This window comes from Apus apus, chromosome 2 (genome assembly GCF_020740795.1).
Source record: "Apus apus isolate bApuApu2 chromosome 2, bApuApu2.pri.cur, whole genome shotgun sequence".
NCBI lineage: Eukaryota > Metazoa > Chordata > Aves > Apodiformes > Apodidae > Apus > Apus apus.
Genome location: NC_067283.1, coordinates 57029725 through 57056275, shown reverse-complemented (window position 1 = coordinate 57056275; position 26551 = coordinate 57029725). Strand labels below are relative to the sequence as shown.

Below are 26551 nucleotides of genomic sequence, written 5' to 3'. Positions count from 1 at the left end.
CTATTGTCTTTTTCTTTGCAATATGGGTTCCCTGCAAGGCTGCCATCTGCCCATACAGTACAACACCAACTTTGAGGTCTAAGTTCTTATTTTTCAGCTGTTTTAAGCTGCTCTATATTTGGTCCCAGAATATCTAATATGTTATGCCATCACCCAAAGCTTAGCTTTTGTAGTTCAGGTAAACAAGCATGCTATATTTGCTATGAAGATCTTCAGAGGTCATGGTGGAAAATCCTTCATAGAATTCAGAGAGCATTGCAAAACTCATCTTGTTCTGCCAGACTCAATTCTCCAACTTTGTCCTTCCTGGCAAAAACACATAACGACACACATCTTTAAAATGAGTAAAAATATACTATTATGCTATGACTAGGATTCCAAAACAATGATACTGTGTTTTACCAAATCACTCAAACTGGTGTATGGTGAAGGGTTGCACATCTATGGAAACAGAGATGGCGCCAGTGTTTTGACAGACAAGCAAAGGGCAAGGATCTAGCACTGTTGGCCGCTCCTCCTTCCCCCTTTCTGATTCCTCTGGGAAATCCCTACAGAAGCACAGCAGGGAGACAGAGGCAGGCTCGCATCCATACCTGCACCCTGGAGTCCTCCAGTGGGTCTTGTGTGGCAAAGCTCAGAAAGAGATGCTGCAGATGGATGTGCAGGACATGCCGGCAGGGAAACGGTGCAGCTTTCTTGTGCAGCCCAAAAGGAATCAAAGATGGGAGCAGGTGTGCCCCCTCTTCCCTCCACCTCAGAACAGCTCAGTTAGTGGTGATCTTGGCCAGATTAAGAAAAAAAAATTTCCTTCCAGTGACCTCATCTCCTCATAGGACTTCAGCATGGCAGAGCACTGAAAAGATCCTGCCAGGGATGGCAACAAGGGGACTCTAATGCTGTGTTACAGTGCAGTCTCTAACAGATACAGCCAGTTTACTGCTTATGGGTATTAGTTTAAACTGACCTCTTGTGCTGAATTGATAAATGAATCTATCCACTCACAGAAGTTTTCAGATCTCATTGAAGTCAAGGAAAAATTTCAGAATGGGTTTGGCTATGAATTGTTTTAAGGGTTTAACCACTCTGATTGAAGTTTTGGGCTGTTTTGGTTCCTGGTTGAAATAAATCTCCATGTAAAAACTGTTGGTACTAATTTCCTGGCCTTGTCATCAACAGGGGCAAGCACTGATAAGCAAGAGAGCCATGGGGGATGCCTGCATTGCCTGCCACAACCAGCTTTGAGCTACGCTCTTCTAATCATCCTGGCACTTGAAATGAAGTGGTGCACCACAAGACAACAGTGAGGGACTGGTAAGATTACTGCCTGCTTGCTTTTCTTGCTTGTCTTTGTTCTAAACTAGCATTATCTAATAAAAGAAAACTTTATTTTAAAAGCACTTAACCTAGAATTTCTTTGTTAGGCCAGTGAGTTAAAAGGACCAAGCTGAATTCCTTCAAAAGTTGTATGTGACTGCCATCCAGTGGGTGCTCAAGTGCAAGCAGCTAGAACTGAGCAGCCTGCAATCTTTGTATGAACTACTAGGCTGTCAATTTAACATAAGACGTAATAAAAAAGGAATTACTAGCATCAAGTGATATTTCAAAAAAGATATTACATTATTGAAAATTAAATATAACTTCTTCATATACCGAGGTTGATGTCATGAATTTGTATAAAATTACAGATTTAAAATTATATTTACCATTTTTAATTACGGTGACTTTTCTTTGAAAATTCCTTCATTTTGTTTAAGCTTAATATAAACACAGGGTGGCCTTGAGCACTACACAGATGAACGTAAATGGCAGTTTCTGAGGAACCTGCGGTTTCATTTCTCAAGTCACATCATGCCAAGGAACACTGTCTTATCTGAAGTTGCTGGGATTTAAGCAGAAGTTCAATAAAATTAGAAAGGGTACATTAGAAAGGGTGTGGTTAGTAGGTCAAGAGAGGTTCTCCTCCCCCTCTATTCTGCATTGGTGAGGCCGCATCTGGAATATTGTGTCCAGTTCTGGGCCCCTCAGTTCAAGAAGGACAGGGAACTGCTTGAAGGGGTCCAGCGCAGAGCCACAGACATGATTAAGGGAGTGGAACATCTCCCTTATGAGGAAAGGCTGAGGGAGCTGGGTCTCTTGAGCTTGGAAAAGAGGAGACTGAGGGGTGACCTCATCAGTGTTTCCAAATATGTTAAGGGCAAGTGTCTGGAGGATGGAGCCAGGCTTTTTTCAGTGCCGTCCAGTGATAGGACAAGGGACAATGGGTGCAAACTGGAACACAGGAGGTTCCATGGAAACATCAGAAAACACTTCTTTCCTGTGAGAGTGACAGAGCCCTGGGACAGGCTGCCCAAAGAGGTTGTGGAGTCTCCTTCGCTGGAGACATTCAAAACCCGCCTGGACACGTTCCTGTGTGATGTGCTCTGGGTGACCCAGCTCTGGTAGGGGGGTTGGACTAGATGATCTTTCTAGGTGCCTTCCAACCCCTAGGATTCTGTGATTCTGTGAAAATGCTATTTCTTTTAAATTACTGTTAACTTAGATAATAAAAGTAATCTTGACAGGAGTCCTGACATTAAGAGACATATCAATTTAAGGGCAAATATCATGCCTCCATGGCCTTAGTAGTCCTGGTAAAAAACACAAAAAGATATATATGAAAGGCATATACATACACACACACATACTCAGCCTGTGGATATCTGTATAATTGTCAGTCTAGCCTGTGTGTCTGCACTGCTATAAAGCTAAGGCTTTCCTTTATGCTTAAGACATTTTATTAAAAAAAATTCAAAATACAATAATAATGCTCTAAAGCTTAATCTTCCACCAGCCAAAATAACTACAGCTTTGCTATTGACTTCAGCAATAGCAGAATAAAGATGGGGATGTATCATCATCATGACCAATGTAATATTTGTCTCCCACATTGTTATAATGATATATTGCTTGTATTAAAAACCTTTTTAGTCCTGGACAAGAGCTTTTTGTGCTAAGTGCTATAATACTGCCTAACAAAAAGAAGGTACCTGCTCAAAAATGCCTGCAAATACAGACTAGCCTGGGGATGAGAGCTCAAGAAAATAAAGAGGTGGGGTGTAGGCGTTTAGATGGAGCTCCTCCCAAGCACGGTAGTAATTAAGGAGAAAGCAGGAAGGTGTCTACGAAAATCAAACAGGAGATTATTATTTTTCTTTCAGGGATGACTAAAATATGACCTCTTAATAGCAAAACAAAAGATGAGTATTTCCCTACTGGAAGCTTAGGAAAAAAACGTTGTGATATTTGAAAATATGGTGTCTTTTTAATGCAACAGAAAAGGAGCAGATTCTAGTGGTAATTGTGTAAAAATTCGAAGCCCATTTAACTGCAATTCACCTCCTTCCTTAGTGTGGCACTAGTGCTTTGCTGATCTTTTTCTGCCAGGTCAGGTCTTTGAAGCAGGTTACTGTGGATCTGATCAGACCCAGAGCAAGGACAAGCCAGAGGCTGTAAACGAACACTGGATCCAGAGAAGAAGGCAGAACCATAAACCCAGCATTTTTTACTGGCTTAGGCTGTCACAGATGTGCAGCCTCACTGCTTATCTGGAACACAGGAGGAGGCAAATACTTCATAAAGCAAACTTGAGTTTTGCGTTGTGCTTTGTGCTCTTCAGATGAAATTTCTATACAGGTATAGTTAATACTGTTTTAGGAAACACTCAAAATCTGTTTTGCTAATTTAATGCATTGATTCAGCCTTTTGCAGTTTTTTTTTAAAAGAAATGTCATCTGCAGTCTTTTATGATGAAGTCTCTTCTTCACAGGAATCTAAATCAGAAACATGATCACCATGAAATACAGACATAAAAAAAAGCATATACTGCAGAAAAAAAGGAAAGAAAGGGCTTATTCTGTTTAAAAACTTGAATCCCTTATGTAAAATAAGGTCCCTTCTAACCCAAACTATTCTCTAATTCCATGATTCTGTGATCAGGCATAATTTGCCTCACTGTAAAAAAATACAAAAATTTGTATCTTATTTAAATGGCAATGTAGATACATAACTTAAAAGGTAACAGAAGCACTGAGAAGGAGAACACTATTTACTCTGGCTGCCTTCAACTGAAACAATTCTCTGATGCTTCTTTCACATATCTGTTGACTTTTTATTGCTCTCTTTAATAGATGGATTACAACAAAGGTTAACAGAAGCAATCGCAGGTCATATAATGCCAAGTTATTAAAACGAAAGAGATCTAACTAAGGTATCTAAAGATGACTTTCACAGGACATTGATTTGTCTAATGTGTGCTGCCATATAATGGAAAGCACCTATTTCTGTTAAGTTTTGGCTTTTTAGGCTTAATGTTAGACCCTGAAAATACTTAATGGTTCTTTACATCTATCTTTGTTTCTTTAATTCCAATAAAAATTGATGCCCAACCAGTAATCATACAGGCCAAGGAAAGCACACAAGTTCCTCTCTGGAAATCCATTACAGAAGTAAAAAGTCTCAACAAAAGCCAATGTAAGTAATCTATGCTCTGAGGTGGATATGCCTGCTGACGCTCTGCAGATCTTTGCTCTGTTCGGATACGCAGACTGGGGAGCTATGAGACTGCACCTGCTCCCTTGTTCCCTGAATGCCCTCCCTTTCTTTCCCAGTGAAATGGGGATATAGGATGAGGAAAACATTTCACTTCTGGGTCTTATGATACGTGGCCTAGATGTGGCCAAAGTTTGGGACAACTGAAAACTTCCTCTGATTCTCACAATTCAGGCTCTGCTGAGAAGACGTGAGAAGAGTAACGGATATGTATAAGAGGTGCTCTCCAATGGAGTGGTTGTACAGAATGGGCAGTAAAGAAGAAAATTCTTCTAAAAGGCCTCAAGGTTTGAAACTATCTCAGCTGATGCAGAGAGAGGGTAAAATGTTTGTAAAGATATGTACCTCGGCATCTGCCCCTGCCCTTCATTAAGACCTACAGGGCAGGCAACAGGTTCAGGTTTTACAACCATGAAACCTCAGGGAGAGATGCTACACTCAGATGGGGCTGTATGGATCATGTTTTCCTCACTGTATATATCTGCAAGTAAGAGAAAGAACTGACTCCATGTTTTGATCTTCCGCATAAGGATATTCCACCCTCTCCTTTGCTGATGAGTGAAAGGAGGACCTGATTATGAGAACATCTTGCCTGCCTTTTGGCTGGCTGGGGTTCAGTAGGGATGTGATGACTTGTCTTGCAAGATGCCACTAACCAACTCCATCATGCATAAAAGAGAAGTAGAAATGGCTCATTTATGAGCTTCCTGCGTATGTAAGCTGCTGTATTTACCTGAAAGTTTGTATGTCACACTGTAAAATAAAGATGTTGAGTAAATTAAGTGAGGGATAAAATCAACAAAACTGTCAGGAGCTCACAGACATTCTGTGAAAACAGGTAAAGAAAAATGTTAATCAGTGAATTATTAATTAATTTGTGATTCTGAAGCATACGATTTAAATTCTGTTCTGCTGTTTCTTGCTGTTGTTTACGGACTCTTTTGAGAATTGAACACCTAGTCTTCTGCAACATCTGTAACATCCTCATACTTGGAGAGACTTTGAAGTATGCAAAGATTGGGGTCTGTATTTCTTAAATTTTGGAAAACAGATGTAGTTTAAGGTTATAGGAAAGAGATACTATATCAGTAAAAGCTTTGTTTTCTTTTCAGAAGGTCTCATATCAAGACCTTTTAATGCTACTTTGTCACCTATTTGTGAAAAAAAACCCAGATTTTTGAATCTGACCAAAAACCGCTTTCTTGTGACTTCTGACTGAGAAAAGAGCTTAGCAGCTATGGGTAAAATGAGTGCTAACAAATTAAATATGCAGATGTAATATATAGTTCTGCTCTAGAAAATGGTCTGAGTTTGCCTTTCCATTGCACTAGCATTCTGAGTAACACATTGCCATTGCAGAATGGCAATACATAGTGGAAATGATATATCTCCAGAGATTTTAAATAATTCATTTCAGCAGGAAGGACTTTACTATTAAGAGAACAATTTTATTTATTTTTTTTTTTTAAAGCAAAACTGGCTTGGAAATTCATGAAATATGCTTTTAATATTTTGCCTGGTTATTGGAAAAAAACCAAACAAACAGCAGAGGGTTACAGTTGCATTGATATTAACATTGATATTACCCGTGGTTAAGTCCTGGATATTTAAAACATTTTATATTCATGCCAGCTGCTGTGGAACTTGTAAATACGGTCTGGCTGTTTTCTTTCAAAACAAGACTAGTACTTTCCCATTCCCTGTCAGCCAGTGAAATGATAGTTAAACCAGTCTTCAAACTAATCAGGAGTCTAGGTAATATACATCCCTGTCCAAAGGATGCTGTGGCAGCATGTTTGCTCAGAAAATGAAGAAAATAAATAAATAAAGATGGCATTTCTACATAATTTTGGTGCCATAACTATAATTACCATGTCTAGTCCTAGAGTAATGGTTTTCAAAATGTGACTCAGTGGGAGAGTTTTCAGAAAAGAGTTATAAAATTGTTTTATGGCTCAAAAATTATAGACTTCTGATGGTAAACTAAAATGTTATATTTATTTAGCTTTTTACAGAAGAGATGAAAAGATGTTTTAGTAAGCATGTCCAAGAAAGTGTGAAATGGAATGACACCTGACACCAAACAATTATTTCATCTATAAAGCATAGACACAAAGACCCCAAAGTTAAATGCTTAAGTCTGCAGAATTCAAATTGTAAATTAGGTGCAAATTCTTTATAGGAATAGTGCTCAACTGTTGGAAGACATGGCCAAAGGATATAGTAAATTTTCTGTCATCTAAAGTCTTTAAAGCTACATAAAATGTGTTTCTAGAAAATGTCTTATACTGCTATCATTAATTTTTAGGTTAGCTGCAGAAAATAATCTGGTGAAATTTTGTTGCCTCTGTTAAGCAGGAGCTCAAAGAGAGTGGCCATAGTCTGTCGATGCTTCAAAATATACAAAATGTTAGGTATCATTGTACACCAACAATAATGAGAGGTATTGAAATTAGAGACTCACTGAAGTCTGAGAAAGTTCCCACTCCCTTTAATGACACCAAAAATAAATCTATACAAATCTTTGATTTAAGCTTGAGATTATATGAAGACTGCTTTGCTCCACTTCACCTGTTTTATTTTATTGCTATTATGTTTACCATTTTATTTTTTGCTTCAGAATAGTTTTGAATCAGCTTGATATGATTTAAGCTTTTTAAGCATCCAGGAGTTTGCAAGTGTCATCTCTTTTGAAGTAGTGCAGAGTTCAAAATGGAAATAAAACAATGGACTTGCAAAAATCATGTTCGATTGATTATTTTTCACACAAGATGGGCATTTCTACTGCTCTGGTGAGGCTGGAGATCTGTACAAATAAATGTTCTGGATTATTCTCAATCTTATGAACAGCAGAGTTCAGGTCAAGATTTCCACAAAGCCTCATAATTAACGACAATTTTGAATGGAGTCAGCAATTAACATTGATAATATATTGTTGTGTAACACCAAAAGAAACAGAAGTCTGAAAGAGAGAACCATCAGTTATCCTTCCATACTGACTTCTAGGCAGATGTGCAGTGGCTGCTGACAGCTGTTCTGAAAGCATATGAATGGGTTTGGGACACTGGAATCCTGAAGCAGTTGCAGTCTAATCCATTTCAGGAACAAAGAAGGCATTAGAAGCTGTGGCTCACCACCTATTTCTAGAAATGGCTTTAAAGCAGGCACGAATAACCAGAGATCTGTTGAGAATGTACAAGATTTATCTTAGTACAGAAGGTGAGAGGCTCAGGCCACATCTGTTGGCCATCACCTTTATTGCACTGAAAATTAAAGCAGATCAGATGATCTTTTTCTTTGTAAAATGCTGATACAGCTTTGTGCAACAGAACAAACCTGCCTCTGATCCAGATTCCACCCTTACTTTACTCAAGGGACACAAGAAGCAGGAGGTATGAATCTTTAGTACAAACTAAGGATGCAACTTGTTGCAATTCTTTAAGCTGCAGTTATCTGGCCTGCTGGAAGGTAACTAACTTCAGTGGCCTTTGGATCAGAACCTCTGCTAAGGACTTTTTGTCCTTGGATTTCTTTAAAGAAGATTTTACTGATGAGTGAATAGCGTTAATCGCCCATGAACACTGGCAAAGAGTGATCTGTTTTTTATTATATGGAAAATGCCCTGCTGAAGCATGAAACCTTTTAAGGAAGTCAAACCAAGTAAAATTTGCTCTCCATGACCTAAAGCTCAGCTCTTAAAATGTCATTTGTTGGGATAATGCATTTCTCATCTGTCAGTCTGGGCTTTTTCTCTCCATGGGTGAACTAATGCAGCCTTGAAGGTGTGCCATGGTTACTAGTATCTCATATTTTACTAGAGGCCAGAGATAGGAATTCTTATTAGCAAATGTTAATTTTGCCCACCTCATGGAAATAGAAAATAAACACATCCTGGTCCCTGAATCTGTGTCATTGGTTTTCCTGACACCTAAATCAACTCTATATCCTTAATCTTATCCTTGAGAAACCATTGGCACTGCAAATGGGAGCTTGTTATTTAATGTAGAACCAATTACTGATTTGTCTGCCGTCAGTTAATGTAGAAAACCAAACTATAAAAACCTTTTTACAGTCTTAGCTACTACCTGTAGCCTTGATATATTAGGAATAGGGATATATTTCACAGATATTTTGCAGCTTATCAGGGGTTGGAAGGGACCTCCGAAGATTCTGATTCTAATGAAAATGATTCACACTAAATATTTGTTCTTGTGCTTGTTTGTTCCCTTGGATATACAATATTGTGGATATGTTTATTTCAAAGCTTACCCCAAATTATGATTGATTGGATAGAAGCTCTGATTTTATGTAAGTAATCAGTGGTCTCCTGCCTGCTAGCATTGGGCGAGGTCTCACAGGGTTTAATAATGAGCCTATTACTGTATTTATATATAAGTGAAACTCCTGAGAACCATGATAGAACTCCAGTTCACATAATTCATATGGTAGCAATTTATTGCTTTGCTGCAGATTTTTTAAATCTCTCTGGTACTACAGTGTTATTACAGTAAGTTAGAAAGACAGGTATTCTAAGTATGAACTTGCTGTTAAGATCTCAAAAATACTGAGTGCTTTTGAATTGAAGCTTTGATGAGAAATAAATCCGTCTTGTGACACTTTTATGCCATGTAGAGATGTGGAAGTGTGAGCAACAGCACCTGGCAAGCAAGCTGTCTTCTTTAAAAGCAAGCAAACCAGCTGCTCATCAAGTTGCAGAAAGATTTAGCAGGAAATAAAAGTCTACTCAAATGTTCTTTGCTCAGATCTGCAAGAGAAAACTCATACTTTATGATTTGTCCTCTGTATACTGAGAAAAATTGTATTTATATCTTCTGTATTTTCAGACACCGTGAAGAATTTATATTTGAAAACAGGATTAATTTCCAAGTGAACAATGTACTTAATGGATCCATTTCTGTTCGTATCAGTTCTCTCATTTACAGAACGTAACCAGTTAAGCAATAAAATCAACTTTCTTATGGAGAATAAACAAAATTTGATAGAAATCTTCTGTTTCAGGTTATAGTAGGGGTAGGATTTCTGGACTTTCTTTGTATGGGTCCCTCCTTTCCCTTGCATGTGCATCAGACAGATTGTCTCAGTTAATAAGCCCCTAATGTATCTGTGTTTTAAGCACACTGGCTAGATTAAGAAAATTAGCAGAGCAACATTAATTAATCAAAATGGTTCTGGCTCTTCAAAGCCATAGATAAGTAGTGGTTGTATAAAACACTGGGAAAAAAAAACCTGTTGGGCCGAAATGTGAGTTCAGTGTAAGGCTGGGATACTTAACTGTGTGCATATTCTCCAACTGGGCAAATTATGTAAGAATAAAAGATGCTCTGGTATGCAGGTGTCTGTAGTGACCAAGGTTGAGGGTAGATTTGAACCATGTAGGTGCAGTGGGCTGGGCGGGGTGAACCCTCTGGCAGCTGACCCAAGCTGACCAACCCAAGTACTCCATACCATAAACATCACCCTCACCATAAATCAGGATGTTTGTGGGGATGTTTTTCTGCCTTCCCAAGAGGGTCGCAACCACCTCGTGCTTGAGGCCTGCTCCTTCAGTTTCTGTAACTGCTGGAGCTGTCGTGCAGTGGTGTGGGCACTCAGCCTGCAGCGCTAGAAGCACACCGCTCATGAATGCTATCTGGAGCTGAGTATAATTTTGTGCCTTGTATTAGCACTGGGGTTAATGTTAGTTCATCATTCTATTAAATCTGTTTTCGTTTCAACCCACAGGCCTCCTCTACTTGACTGCCCCTCCCTGGTGGGGTCAAGTGATAGAGCAACGGTCCAAACCCTGACATAACCCTGACCTCTGATCCCTTCAGAAAATCACTATTTAGTTTTACAGCTGCTTAAATCAGCCAGCTATGACTCCATAGGAAACATGCCATACCTCCCCAAACCAGAATGATTTAACAGAAGAAGCTAACTGTAGGTCTTCTGTAGCTTCCACGTAGCAGCAGTCAGAGAAATAAATCCCAATGCAACAGCATGCAAGAAAGATGCACACAATAATATACACCTTGACCGACCTTCAAAAGCCTGAAAAATTTTTGGATGTATCATCTATACATTTTTTTAGATTATCTGGCATTTTGCAAATGATTTGATGGCAATTCTACTTCAATGCATCTGTTGTTAGGCTGAGTACTGAAAGCCTCAGTCAAATGATATTGTAATGCACTGAGAAGTTTTCTTTTTGATGCCTTGAAACAATAGCTGTCAGGGATCTGTTTTAATCTTTAGCTAGATAATACTGTGACAGCTACCATCTTTCACCTTTTGGCTTAGTCCCCAAGGATACTTACCCTTTTTATATTTAATTTGTTATCGGTTTTGGTTTGCTTCTTATGAACTATCAAATCCAGATTAATCTATTCCATCCATCTGACTCTCCTGCCAACAAAACTGTTCTCATAGTCTGCTGCAGTCTCTGTGTTTGTAGATGTGACAACCAGAGAATAAAAACCGAGTGCTGTAATCACCACAGAGAGAAAGCTGCCTGGAAACATTGATTACTTTTTTCAGTGCTGTACTCAGTTATTCAAATAGTATTATACTATCTCAAAGGTTTGTACACTGAGATACAGAGACAAGTTCCTGCCTGTGCTATACCAAAACCTAAATAAACCAGAGCTATGTGTTTAATAATACTCTCTGTCTCAGACTCCTGTCACACAAATAATTAAGCATCCACTCATCTTTGCAGAGCAGCTTTTCTGATTTCACTGGCCTGCATGGTAAATTTAAGTTTAAAGACATCCTTATTTGCAGACTCAGGACTTACAGCATGGTATTTAGCTGTCTCTGCATCAGACTCTACTGCCATTTAAGATGCTATAGTGTATCTCTCCTGGCTTCCAGCTGCTGCTGCTGCAGAATGGTGCAGGTTTATCCTAAGTCCCCTATTATCTATCAGCCCAGATGTCTCGGATGCCCTCAAACTCCTACAGTGACACCTGTATTAGCCCAGCTGTCATCACACTAGAATGAGGATTCAGAACAACATGACTTGATGCAATAGAGGGAGAAAGCAACTTTTGTTAACTCTTAGGAGTGTGATCTGCAAGCAAAAACCCATCTGCTGTGCTTCCTATTTCCTAAATTGCACTGATGTCTTTAGAAAGATGGAGACCATCAAGATACAAAATGCTACAAGCCATAAGTAGGGAACCAACCAACCTACAACTTACCTGCAGCACTATGTCCCGTCCATTCCGTGTGATGTTCACAGCATGGGGCTGTCCATTAGCCATGTTTCTGTGGTCAACATCAATGTTATATGGCTCTTTGGTGCCTCCTAGGTTGTACCGAATTTGCAGATTCCCTAGTGAAAGAAATATGAAAAGCACCTTCAGGTATATTGGTCTTTATCACTTGCTATTTGCCCCTCTTTATTTTCACATTTTTTACATTTCACATATTTCACATTTTTGCACTCAAACTGGTCTCAAGAGCTGGTCTCTGCAGAAGGAGAAAAGCTAGTGTTTGAGATTATAAAGCTACTGGGCTGAAAACTGCTTCTAGTCTGTAACCCAGAAGTGTGACAATGACCAGCATCTCAAAACCAAATTGTTTGTAAACACTGGAGATTGCAAACCAAAAAATCAGAGTTATGTCTTGAACAACATGGATAATTGGTACAAAACTGAGCACATCAAGTGGCACTTTATTGTTGAGATTATTACGCTTGCTGCATTAAAACTCTTTCAAGTTACACAAAGCATGATGTTTCCTTAAGAATAAACTATTGATATGCATCAAATAAAGGCAAAATTAAAACAAATTAACACTGACACATAATCTACACTTGTTCTTCTCTTCGTATTTAATTGTTGTTTACTGGTGACTGTCTGGACTTCCATGGAAATTTATAAATACATGGTGAAATGAAAAGCTATGGTTATATTGTTAGAAAAGTATAGTCAAAAGTGGTTAACTGATATTCATGACATACTGCCAGACAGATTTTTCTTTACGAAACAAAGGTGAAGTGTCCTCTCTTCTTATAAAATTTTAATATTTGTTTAAAAGGAAGGATGTTTGAAAAAGGACCCCATTATTGATCAAAATCAGAAACATTCTGGTCTAAAAGAGCAGACCTAGACCTTTATAAGTATAGTTTAGATGTCTGAAGTGGGATTTCTCTCACACACCTTCTTTCTTTCCCAAGAAGGGAAAGAAGTGAGTGGCATGTGGAATACTCATATTAATTTATCCCATAAAAGAGAATGGTAGTAACGTCTTCCTAATTATGGTTTTCATGGGGCACTAAGGCACTATTTTGAACAAAAGAATATTCCATTTATATACAGTTTTAATAATGTAACAGCAAATGGTCCATATCTAACCTTCAGCCACCACCAAAGTGTTTATTATTTTATATACTAAGCTGTATCATATTTTACAACATGAAGGGGTGTCCAGATTTACAGAACAGTACATTACACTTTCCACTGACTACTGACAGTATTGTCTTGAGTTCAGCAACTGAGATGCCTACATGTGGGTGCCTACTTGTCCCTTCCATAATGCTAGTTCACGGCATGGATCTGACTGTTACATCAGGGATTTTGTTTTGGTTTTCCCCCCATTTTATTTTAAGAGGGAGGGTCACCTAATGAAACCCCATTAAATTGAACAGTTACACCAGTTCAAAACCTAGTATAGCACAATACATGTTCAGGTCCCGTGTACTTTCCTCTTACATGACAAGGGTGAAGAGATTTTCTCATTAGTCCAGAGCTTCAGCTGAACATTAACCTGATGTTATTATCGTGTCTTCGGTGGAGAAAGCCCAGAGCAGTTGCTTACCAGACGGCTTGACAAGCACAGCCATGAAGTCCTGGGTGTAGGAGCTGATGTACAATAAGACGCAAGGGGACTTGGTGGTACTGAAGCTGAAGCTGAGCTCTTCTTTATTCAAGTTGAGGTCAGGTGCTGTGATCTCAGGATCTGTTGAACTCAAAAGCGTTCGGCTAACTAAATCTTTCATGCTAGTCCCTGGGGAGTGGAAGTTGTAACGAAGCCACATTCCCTCTTCAAAAAATGCTCCAACATCTTGAACATAAGAGGGGGGGCGGGGGAAAAAAAAAGGAGAAATTAAATCTGCTGACACCTTCTGGATGAAACGTATTACTATTGACTTGGTCAGTACTAATCTGTGCATGTTTGTACTGCAACATTTAATTATTGTTGCCAATATTTAGGTCAAGAGACTCACTATTTTCCAATGAGAATGAAATGGACAGTCTCCATTTTATTGGTGGGTACCTCGATTCACAGAGCAAATATTTCCTCTGGGTCAAGCAAGAGATCTATGCATGTATCTCATATCAGTACCACAGACTGGAAGAACAACCCTTTAGATTTATTCTCATTGAAGTCTTGCAGTAGACAATTCTCCAAAGGATATACAACAAAGATAGATTTAAAGCACACAGTAAGCAAACACTGTCAAGGAAAAGGGAGACAAGCAATTTTGAGCAGCAAATTTGAGTGGATTTGGAAGGACCTCACAAAGGCATGATGGCAATTCCAGCACCTGAAAGGTTTGAAATAGGATCCGTAACAATGCTAGAAAGTTATCCACTGCTAGCACAATCCTTCATGAGAACTGCTTATCTAGGATGCTCTTACAGGAGATAAAATTAACTATGGAGCTTAAATCAGTGGGGAAGGAGAAAAGAGATACCTGAACTGTAGCTCCCAGGAGACACTACCCAGACCAAGTTTTCAAACTGATTTGAGACAAAACGTCATGTTTCAACTCTCCTGACAGAAAATAAAACGACTTTGGGTAGAATTAATACATTCAACTGGAAAAGCATTGCTATTACTTCTCATAGTGATGCAGTCCTGCCCATTCCTTAACATTAAAACCATAGTTCAAGGCTGACATTCTTTCAGCAAAGGCTGACTTTGACAACTTCCTAGGGGACTCACAGCACAGTTGCCTACCATTGGTAGTGTATAACCTACCGAATCTATTGGGGATTGCTAGACTGGCTTCCTTTGGCAGTCATTTATTTAGTGACGTTGTGGTCTTGGATAGCCATTGCTGTTTGGGACAACATCTTAAAAGGACATTTTTAAAATACATGGGAACTTAATTGAGAGCACCCTCAGCAAGTTTGCTGATGACACCAAGCTAGGTGTTGCAGTTGATATGCCAGAGGGACAAGACTCCAACCAGAGGGACCTGGACAAGCTAGAGAAGTGGGCCCAGGTGAACTTCATGAGGTTCAATGAGGCCAAGTGCAATGTCCTGCACCTGGGCCAAAAGACAAGAAGACAGGTAAAATTATATTAGACTTTACTGATGCTCCTCTCCAGAATGTTGCTAAATCTAGTGCTGGAAAAGCTCTGTGTTTTCCTGTTACAATATAAAAATTCTCCAAAACTCAAAATATCATAGTCACTATCACTGTGTGGCCATATAAAACAGGGAATAAAGTTGTGGTCCAGAGATGCTATAAATAATTTGACCATACTGATAGATTTATAACTGTCATTTTATAGGATTTAAATCACCCTGAAACAGTTATGGGACAGGCAATTCAATTCAACAACCACATTTTACAGTAGTCTCAACTCAAGCACTCCTGGATTAAAAGCAAAGGACCTACCTATCCTGGAGATGTTTTCCCAAATTGCTATGCCTTCTGCCATTTACCACAGTGTTGAAAAGAAGCATTAGCAATTACAAATCAAAAGCAGTATATACTGTAGCTCAAAGTATTGACACGCCTTTTATTTTAGGAGTTATCTTTGGACTGCCTGCTGCTATGCTTGCCCAGGGCCTCACACCTGGGAATAATGGGGCCTTCAGTCCCAACCTCAGCACTGCCCAAGGGCTGAACTGGAATGCATGTGATGCATTTTTCCAGAGCTGTAAAGGTTATGAATTACTACTTTAGATGATCATTGCTACAAAGAAAGCTTTAAGTACATGGTGCTCTCTGAAGGAGTAAGACTTTTTTTTTTTTTTTTCAAAATGGGTTTCATGACAGAGCACAGAATGCTTTGTACCTGTAAGTTGATTCATGCTGAGAAAGCAATTTTCAGTATAGCTTCCTTATTACAGGTGCACAAGCTATTGTAATGAGCCTTGAAATTCTCCTCACATGCACACCACCTCTTTTAAGAAAACGGATAAGAGAAAGGTTCACTGTGGTTGTCTGACTGTATTGGGCCCTCAACAGGAAGATATTGAACCCCTTCAAGTTCCAGCTCAGCAAAGAGGTTGATGCAAGTGATTATGCTCTTTATTGAATGAAGCTGAAGTCCTTGCAGCAGGGCTACAAAGTGCTCAGCAATTCACAGCAACAGGCTGTTCAAACTACTAGGAAATACTAGAAAAAGCTAAAAGATAATTTCCTCTATATTGAGTACAGCTATCAGATGACTTGGAAATGCTGAGGGCTGATCAACTAAAAAAATACCTGCTTGGAGGTCACAAGCATATATCATCTTCCTGGAGCTCTGAGAGAAGGAATATCAAAGTCCTTCACTCAGGAAACCATTCAAGCTGCCTGAATAAAGTGGTTAAACTGCAGCACAAAATTTGGTGCTGAAATGTGGCAGACGTTTCTATGCACCTCCCTCTGCTTTCTTTTGTAACATTTCAAACGCTATCTGACCAGATGAGTCTTGGAAGATCAATCATAAGGCATAGTGAAGGCTTCCTCTACAAACTGCCCTTTTGAGGCTGAAACCTCTGGGAAATGAAGGTGGTGGTAACAGATGAGTTTCCTTTAGAAAGCAGTACCTATTCCTACACACATATGCAGTCCAGTCACCTTCTGTTGACAGAATTTGCAAATACATACAATTTGGGCTTGCTTTCTAGAGGAACCCAGAACAGGAATTGCGGATCATTAGAAATTATTTTATTAAGCACAATGCATATCCCCAGTATGAACTGTACATATTTTACAAAATGGTCCAGCTTCAGTTGGAAGAGGGGTGGAGTAAAAGCTGATCTGAAACTTCCACACAAAATACACATGTACCCAGAACTGACAAACTTACTTGGAAGGTTACAATTCTTTGCTCACCTCCTCAGTCTCCCCCTTCCCACCCTGCTACTTTTATTTTTGTATGCTCTTATTCTGTCTGGAATCAGTTTTGAAAGACTGGGGGAAAAAGCCAAATAGCAACAAACACACCAGTTTCTCTCACAAAAAATCCACCATATCATGGTACTTTTGGGCCACTGTTTTAGACCTAAGAAAATGTAAGTAGGAACCTGATGCTCCTTTGACACCAGTGAAATGTCACTATTGGTTCTTGTTTTCTCAGGCAGTTGTAACAATTCTGGAAGTGATACATTCAGTCGCACCCAGATCTTGCCTTCCTTCTCCATTACTTTTTCCTTACCTTGGAAAAGCACAGCAAGCATGCCACAGGTGTGGCTGAACATAGCTTAAGCAAGCTTAAGCAAGCTTTTCTACCTGGAGCTGTATATACAGAAGATACAGAACTCATCAGGATTTATGGCAATCGGGTTGCTTCTGCACTGACAGTTGTGATAGGACTGTTACTAGGGATTGTAATGAATCAAGTGCAAGATGTTACTCCTAACAGATGAAGAAGAAACAGATCTGGGAGCTACCAAAAAAACACTCACCACCCAGAAAACCCAGCCAACTTAAACACAGGAGTTTTTCAAGAGTGGCACTGTAAGAGATAGAATCCACTTTCTGCAGCTATCCCTGTGTCACAACTGCCATCTCACATTTTTCCAGGTGAACTCAAGACCTGGCTTGGATCACCTTTTACCTTGAAGCCCTAAATGTCTCCTTGGCCCTGCTCAGATTTAGTAAATTAAAAGTATTACTCTGTGATGCTGCTTGCCAGTGTTCAATGCTGCCTTTCCTGAACGGAGTTCTGGATGCAATAAACAGCATTTTCAAAATCCTAAGCATGGACAAGTCACAGGTGGCATTCTAACACTCAATGCATGTACAAAGACTGTCAGGGCAATGTAGAGAGTTGCACAAAGTCTCTTTTCCAATGCATAATTTTCTTTCCTTGATTTCTCATATAATCTTGATTTCTCATATAGTTCTGAATATTGAATCTCATTTAACTAGAGCTTGCTTGTCTGGCTTGTGGCTAAAAATGTGCTACTGGCTGAAAGTGCAGCTACTTACAGACTGCGGTCACAAAGATTAAGACTTTGCTGAGACACATCCTGGCCATAGGGCATCAGTAAAGGGTCAGAATCTTACAGCTGTTGATCTGGGAAAGAATTTACTTTGAGTGCTCTGAAGATGATAATGCTTATCAGTTATCTGGTTAGCTCACTCCACTTTTTATTCTACCTTCAGGCTCACAGTACTCAGTTTGCAAGACCAAGAAGTACGGATTTAAAGGTTTTTGTGATTCATCCTCAAGTCTCATATTCTGGCTGCCATTACTGTAGTAATTTGTCATGAATTTTCTATGCATGGAGCAAAATACCAAAATAGAGCAATTGCTTTTTAGCATTAAGAGAATACAAATCCACTGAAGGATTGCTTCTTCTATACAAATGTATCAGTACTCAGTATAAAGAAAGCTTTCTCAAACAAGTGAACATCAGAATCAGGGGTATGTCAAATAATGTGCATCAGTGAAACGATGGGGCTTGATCACAAATTCATGCAGTTTCTCACTATCTTCAGTAGAACGGGAAGAGTGCCACAGAGGATGGGGTTAAACCACTTGATTCATTACACCTTCAAGCCTCTCTAGTCAATGTCTCCAGGTAGATTGTGCCCAGAAGCAGTCTGGCATACAGGCTGAGCTCTGAGCCCTTCTTTTGCAATAGCCCAGTAAAGCAAGTGCCTTTTATTCTACCTTGCTATACCTGGACAGAAGTGTACATGCTACATAAAGCATAAAAATGTTGGGAAAATCACAGCTGCGGTTCATTCTGCCCTGATATGAAATTATATAGATTTTTCAATAGCTGCAGCCAGAACTGAAGTCTAAGACAGCAGGCTCAGAACATGGGAATGGCAACCTATGCTGTGCATTCTCTGCTTAACCTCGATGAAAAGCCAGCTCCCTTTCTAATGGAAATATCCATAATGATTGAACCCCACCCATCAAATAGAATGTATAAAGAAAAATGTGATTTCAAATGTAAAATGATCAGATTTCCTAATTTTCTGCCAGGGAGTCTTTGGGGTTGCTCTCAAGGTAACTTCAGAGAAAAACTTGTTGCTTTGCAAGAGCCACTTGATGACTGCACAGTATTCAGAGCGACAACTTTGCAGGGTGAGATCTTGTGCTGGTTTGGTTTGGTAGTTTGGTAAGAAGCTGAGAAGCTCCTTCTGCTCCAAACCCAGTCAAAGAGCCATTAGAAGGGCAATAGATGCACTTCTGTGATTAACATATGAAAGAACTGAGATAAGAGCTGAGCAGAGCAAGAAGTTAAGAAAAGAAGAGCTGAGCTGGAGAGGCAGTGAGGAAGAAGGTGCTCTTAGCAGAAGTTTTCCTGCAACCCATGGCCAGATGGCAGGCTGTCCCCCTGCATCCATGGAGGAACGTGGTGGGACTATTCTCTGAAGATGCCAGGAGGGATGAACTTGGCCAGTGGATTTGGATTTTATGGCCAGTGGATTTGCTGCCTGTGGACTCTGATTATGCAGCTTTGGTAGACCCCAGCGCCCCTGTCCCCCTGTGCCGCTGGGGAGAAGGAGGGAGAGAAGAAACTGGGAACAAAGTGATTTGGGCCTGGGAAGAAGGGAGAGGTGGGGTAACATATGCAGGCACTGATCTTTTGTGTTGTCTGTGTCCTGTGTGCGAGCGATTAGTGTGAAATTAAATTATTATTTTTTCTCCAAGTTGAGTCTGTTTTGCCTGGGACCTAAATCGGTGAAGAACCCTCCTTGTCCTTTGTCTTCACCCATGAGTTTTGTCCTCACCCCAGTGTGTGTGTGTGTGTGTGGGGAGTTGTGTTGAGCAGCCATGGGGCTGTTTCTTTGTTGTCGTGTTAGGCCCAAACCCCAACAGATATGACTTCATTTCCTTCCTGTACCACAGGAATCCATTCTAAAAATGAGCAGTTCCTTGCTTCTCTCATTATCTTGTTTACTTTCTGCACTAGAATAATAAAAACATTTTCTTGCATCATAAAGCTGTCGTAAGGATAACTACCTTATCAGCTTGTGAGGTGCTAATACTACTCCAGTAGCATAGAGGTGGACATAGTGCACACAGGAGTTTACTGTGAGAACATCAATCTCTCAGTTGCCTTTGCACAGGCATGCAGCAGCCCTCAGCAGCAGCTCTTAACATCTTTCAAAAAACATCTGCATTCAGTGAGCAATGACATCAGAGCAGGCCTGTTATAGTTAGCTGACAAAGAAATAGAAACTTTATCATATTTTCTGAGCTAAGACTTAGTGTTTTTTACCTTATTACCCTGATTTATTTTCTTTGTTTATACAGAATAAGAAATCCTTGCGGTTTATAGTTTATTATGGATGGTATGTGGGCTAGCAAGTTCAATTTATAATCAAGTTGAAATCTCTTAGAGATATGTAAGTAGAATGGGGAAGGTTTGTTTTGCTTTAAAAAGGAAAAAAAGTATTTTTTCCAATAAAATAATTCTTGCAACTTATATGAAATGCAATTTTGAAAGCACTGAAGGTCAACTGTGCATGTTTAATAAGGCAGTATTGACAGAACAGCAAAATGGAACAGCTTTACAGAATTTTTGTGAGTATATACATTAGCTCAATTGAGGCTAAGATCCAAGTCCTGAAGTTTGATCTACAGGTAGAAAAACTTGACTGCAGCATTCAGACTTAGCAGGCTGGGAACGTAGCATTCCCAAGCCAAGGAAAATTTCTAATGTAACTTTTGGCTAACAGATCACAATCACATTGTGTATAGCAATTTTTTGGGGGGGTGGGAGGGAATGTTACCTTGGTTTTCCAGGTTCTTGGATTATGAATAATGAAAACTAAGCTGTTTGTTACCTTAAACCACTCATACAATCACTTCCCTATTACAGCAAAACAATGAAACATATTTGCAACAAGCAAAATGAAGGGAATTGAACGGGGATAACCAGGGCAAAATTTGGAAACGATCAAATGTCAGTCTAAGAGTCTGTGGGAGGGTGCAGAGCTGCTTCACCCATGTGCAGTAGCACCAGATCAGGTTTGGGTTTTTTGCACCCACTCAGGCCAGTAAAAAGCCAATTTTTCTCTACAAGGCAGAGAAGTGAGCAGGAAGGGAAGGAAACCCGACCATGGGGATACTAATGTAAGTGCTTAAAGTGTTCACGCAAATATAAAACCAAACATGAAGTAGTTCAGTTTGGGCATTGGCATAAGGATTTCAGTAATTCTGCACAGACTGGTAAGCTCTGGATTTACCCTTCCAGCACACCTGACGGCATGAGTCACAGCACAAGCTATTTATTTTTTTTTGCCACAATCTCTTGGTGGCGGGCAATTTCTTTTCCTACTACTGTTGATCCACAGCACCTCAATGACCAAAGGAGGAATGCTTTCTCCCTGGAGCATCCCTGACATCACAGTCAGGGACATCACTGCCACATGCTCTGTGGACATTTCAGCATTTGACCTTCACTCTTTTTGTTCAAAGGAAGGAAAGAGTTTGTTTTTTAAAGAAAAAAAACCCAAACAATTGTTTTCTCAGAAGCTTTTATGATGATAGGACAGCTGTGAGAGAAAACAAAACAAAACAAAAAAAGAGAATTTATGTTTATGCAAAAGACAAGGAAAGGTCAGAAAACAATCTGTAGGACTGCAGAAACACTGCAATTATTCCTTACAACAATTTTTCTGAGCAGTGAAAGAAGTGAAGTCAATTACATATGCCCCAAATACAAAACAAAAATAAAGCTAAAGTAAACATCAGATTGAATTTTTGCACTTTTTCTGTCCTTGCAAAGAACTAGTGTAATTTCCAGGCCAGTATCAAATCAATCATGTTGTGATCTGCTGCTAATAAGGCTGAAGCTGCTGCTAATATGACTGGAGACATTGTCAGTCATCAGTCAGTGGCTCTAAGGATGGATTTCATCTGCAAAAGAATCCACAATATGTGAGGCCTATTTTATTGAGAGATGCGTTTATTAGTTATGAAGCAATGTATGGTCATTTCCTTACAGCAATCATACAGTTTTTTTCTTTGGTTTTTTTTTTTTTTCTATCACTTCTTCTGCTAGGAGTTTCACTACGTGACCAACCCCAAAAAGTTTACCATGGGGAATATAAAAACTATTTTTTTAATAAGAAAAGCTTCCTGTGGCAAACTAAAATCAACACGAACAGAAGATTGTGGCATAGTGAAAGGTATTATATCACCTTCCACTCCTTCTGAGTAGCAGTTTTTGGTAATAAGTCATATTGGATTGAACGGGGTAACTTAAAAAGTTGAGTACTATTGGTTATCAAATAACAGAGCTACCTGGCCTGCTAGAGGACTAAAATAACAAAACCTAGTCCTAGATTATCATGCAAAGCTAACCTTGGGAGCTGATGGGAATTCTTAGTGAAAGTAACAAAGGAAAATATTCTTGCTTGCCTCATATTAGACTCTCCCAACATGACACAACTGTATGCTGTGGCACAGGTTAAAAAAATACAAATGACAGAGCAGTGTTCAACTGTATCCTTGCTATAAAAAGTGGAATTGGTTGAAAACAGATAATATAGTTTTTAAAAACATGTTCACAGACATATCAGTGTTTTTAGGGAGCGAAAAATATCAAAGTGTTAATGAAAAATGAACAGAAATGTCAGGATTGCCATGTTTTCATCCAAATCAAGTAAAATAGAATTTACTTGACATTTTTACTTTACAAGGAATGCAGGAATTCCAACAAATTTCATAGTTTTAATAAATTTTAATATATATTTTTAAACTAAAATACACTCAGCTTTTTACCAGTATTTATTTTGCTGTTGTTAATACTGCACGTTTGCCCTTTGTATCTACAACACGTCCCCAGTCTTGTCTCATGGAACAAGAAGGTACGGTACAAGATTCCAGGAGCTGCTCTTAGAAAGAAACTGTAGAATCCTCTTCTTTCACAAGTCTGAGGAGTTTGACAATATGCACAAGATGTTACAGTGCTTTACTGGATTTACAAGGCTTGATGCATGTTAAATTTAACATATATAATTTAATGGGCTGAAAACTGTTCAAAGATTTCATTATCATCACAGTTTCTTACAGAGGTTTTACAATTACTTTTACAATCACAGGATGTCCCGAAACCCCATCTATTTTGTGTTTTGTTTATCCTCTAACTTGATCTGAGCTCCACACTGTTGCTTCTACAGCGAAGCCCCATGAAGCCACCTACAACTGCATTATATTTGGGGATATTCTATATGAGAACATTTTTCAGCATTAACAGGTAGGGAATTAGTATTATGCATTTTGTAAATAAGGTCTTAAGGATTTAGAGAGGTATTTTTAGTCTGGAATAGCTTTGATATTTAAAGCAGAGATCTGATGTCATACTGAAATGGCACAAGACCATGTGCTACAGAGATCTCCATGGTAGCTTGAGTACTTTTTCAGGACTCAGTGCTGCCCAGCAGCAGGGGCTCACAGCAATTTTTGCTGCATGCCTAAAGCACCATTTTCAGAGCTCTGGGCCTTTGGCTGGACTGAAAGGCTGATAGGAGAATATTATAGTACACTATATAATATTACTGCTGTTGCTATGACAGTGCTTACAGACCAGCCAAAACCAGGGTTTGTCTGTGCTAGGCGCTCAATTACTCCCCTAATCAGATTTTTTATTCTGTTAGCTCCATATCCAGGAAATAAAAAACACTTTAGCTTAGAGCGAGTTTTGGCAGTTTATCTATCCATAAGATAAATAGAAAACCACAAATAAAAGCCAATGCGATGAGTTTGAGCAATACAGAAAAACAAATAAAAATGAATTAACTGCCAACATATGTGATCTGTAAGAGACTGACCCAGTTCTAGCCTGGATGAGTTTCCTATAACATAACTGCACTAGCAAATAGAAATACTAAATAGACAAACTATTTGCTAAATTAACTGAAATCACTGGGGTTACTGTGTGTACAGTCCTGAATGTGATGGACATGTTTTACAATCTGCCTTTGAAGTAGCACAGTGTAGTGAAATGTGATTAACTTCCTGCATGCAAGCACAGTTGAAGCCATTGTCTAGAGCAGCCACCGCTTCACTTCTGCTGCACTGGAAATGCATCATAATTATTGGAATTTATAACATAACCATGTTAGAGTTTCATCAGAGTATCTGTTGACATGAAAGAAATCCCTTAGCTTTTACAAGCTTCAGTGTGAGCCGTATCACCAATGGATGAAGCTCTGTTACAATAAAATGAAGGGGAATATATGCTGATATAAGTGGAGGTGTCTGAAGTGTGTGAAGAGAACCTATAGTCCTATAGTCCATAACCCAGCATCAGGGAGAAAGATTGCCTCCTTCTACTATAAACTTGGTTTCCTCTAAGTATGGCTGGAAAGGAGCAGAGTATGGATACTTGCAAACAAATCCCCCAAGTTTGACTTCAAAAAGAAAGAGAAGCTAATGAGTTGGAAGTCAGAATGCCAAAGGACAGCAGCTTTCCCCTACTGCCAAGACAGCTTCATGAAGGGAATTTGGTGACTGGTAACCCAGCTGCCCACAGGATTCCTGGTACAGTGGGTAACATAAAAGCTGAAGAGCAGTTTATGAGGCTAGCGGTTTCTTTAACATCACAAATACAGATGAGAAGAGCCTTCATATTTTTTAGTTGAAACTATAGGATTAGTACCTTTTGAGAAAGCTTTTAAAACAATCAGGAATATGTGTACCAACAAAAGCACAGTGAAAGAGAGCTGCTGAGAAATAGCAGCACCTCAGGTAAATGTGATGAAACCTTTAGAGGTGTTGAAAAGAGTATTTCAAGAATATAATGAGAATAAAGGGAAATGAATGAATGGCTACAAAGCCTGCTAACTGTCAAAACATTTGGAAAATAACATTGCCATTCTACTTACTATGTCACAATAATTTCTCATCAAAATCAGAACAACAATGTGGAAATAAATTAACATCTTTTTGGTGTGTGTATGTAAGATTCCTCTTTTCCTCACTCCTTGTTTTTCTTTCTCATGTAGATGTGTGTCTATAGTAAATTTGTCTGCCATAATAAGTGATTTTGAAAATTCCGAATGTACTTTAGGTGTTTCCAAAGGACTGACATAGATGTGGGAGCTCTGTACCTTCATTTACCAAGCTTAGTTGCTAATTCAGTCTGAGCTACTTAAAGACTTGATCTGGTTACAGATGGATAACATTTTTAATTCAAATGCTGGCCTCCCAATTTGTAAGGCCTTCCACCCAAAGCTCACACCTGAGTATCTCCAAATATGTTTCTGAATGAGACTAGGTAGCTTTTGTTTAAATCCATGTTTTTTTCTAAAGAAGTAACCACGACATTGTGCTAGTGGCAATATATTGTTCAACAGACTCAAGACTACAGAACTCAGTCTGCCGGACCCTCTACGACTGCAGGCATTCTTGATGCATTTTGTTGTTGTGTTACTTGATTTAAATAGCTAACATGTATTAAAATCATCACATTCAAATCCTGGATGTATTTATTATTTGACTTCTTTGTAAAAAGTATTGACCAGGATTTACTTGTGTAATTAATAAAAGCTGAAGCATTAATTCTATTGTGTTTTTTTCTTAGGCAGGTAGTTCTTCCATACTCTGCCTCCTGCACTGAAGCATTTACCTTTAATGCAAAATGGTCCATCATAGGCAGTTCTGGAGCAGTCACAGGAGTAGCCATTGTATTTCTCCACACATTTCCCACCATTTGCACAGTACATCCCATAGCTGGTGCAATGGCCAGAGCAGCCAGGCTTCACCCCTGGCGTGACTTTCGCTCTGTCTTCCAGGTCTAGTGTCACCCCGTTCATCCTTAACGAACGAATGCAACCTAGGAAACCTCGCTGGCCTCCTGCAGCACCTGAGGGGGAAAGTAAACTGTGAGACAACACAGAACTGTTGTAACTCCATGTGAAAGAACCTGCTAAGCTTGTGACAGCAGATGGCAATAAGTAATATCTTTGTAAAGGCAAGGAAGTGACCTTGTTCTTAAATCAATTAAGAATAATTTTGGGACCATATTATAAGTAAGCATAAAGGATAGGTCTGTTTGCTTTACACTGATGAGGCATTAGAGATTCTAGCCCTTCAGTGTAAGACTTCATTTCAACTTCAAAATTTTTAGAGATAACAGTGGAAGAACTGGGCTTGGCATGACTGCTAAGGTACAGGTTTACTCTCCATATGACTACTGATGATGGATGATAATAATAATGCCATAATATGTTATGCACTGTTACATTTTTCAAAGCCACAATGGGGAAGGAAGGAAAAGATTTAAATCACCACTCTCAGTTGCAATACGAATTATAGATTTTTATTTCCAAGCGTATACTGTAAATATAGGGTATGCTGTTTAGTTGCCTGAGTGTAGGGTGAAGGATGTAACACTTAAGAATTACTTTTGATAATCTGAGTTGAGATGGCTTTTCTTAGCAGTCAGTAAGACCTGTCCAATTTTCCCCCCCCTAGCAATCACTTGCTGACAAATGTGATTTCAGCTACAAAAGTCTTGTTGCGGATGGATTAGAGAGAAAACAAACAAACAAAAAAAACCCAACCCCAAATGCAAGCAAATAACAATAATGAGTAGCTGTCATCCCTTCTCCTCATCTTCTCATGCCTTTGATTACTGCAGTGCCTCAGGTGCCGAAGACTCCCTGAGGAGATCTGAACACTCATCGCCACAGAGCACAGAGGCTGATATTTACCTGAGAGGGGAAGAGGACTAAATACAAACCAAAGATTGAGTCAGCTCTGGTAACTGGCTGACTTGGAGTAAGACAAGGCAATGCTCTGTCTCTGCTCGGTG

At 39.2% G+C, this 26551-nt stretch overlaps 1 protein-coding gene across 1 annotated transcript in view; it reads right to left on the bottom strand.

Annotated features, from left to right (window-relative positions):
* Positions 1 to 26551, bottom strand: part of CNTNAP2 (contactin associated protein 2) — a 1111126-nt gene that overhangs the window by 69914 nt on the left and 1014661 nt on the right. The window contains exons 18-20 of the mRNA XM_051611595.1: positions 25364 to 25600; positions 13411 to 13656; positions 11790 to 11923 (exon numbers count right to left, since the gene is read on the bottom strand). Coding sequence (XP_051467555.1) covers positions 11790 to 11923; positions 13411 to 13656; positions 25364 to 25600 — 617 coding nt within the window. The remainder of the gene's footprint in view (positions 1 to 11789; positions 11924 to 13410; positions 13657 to 25363; positions 25601 to 26551) is intronic.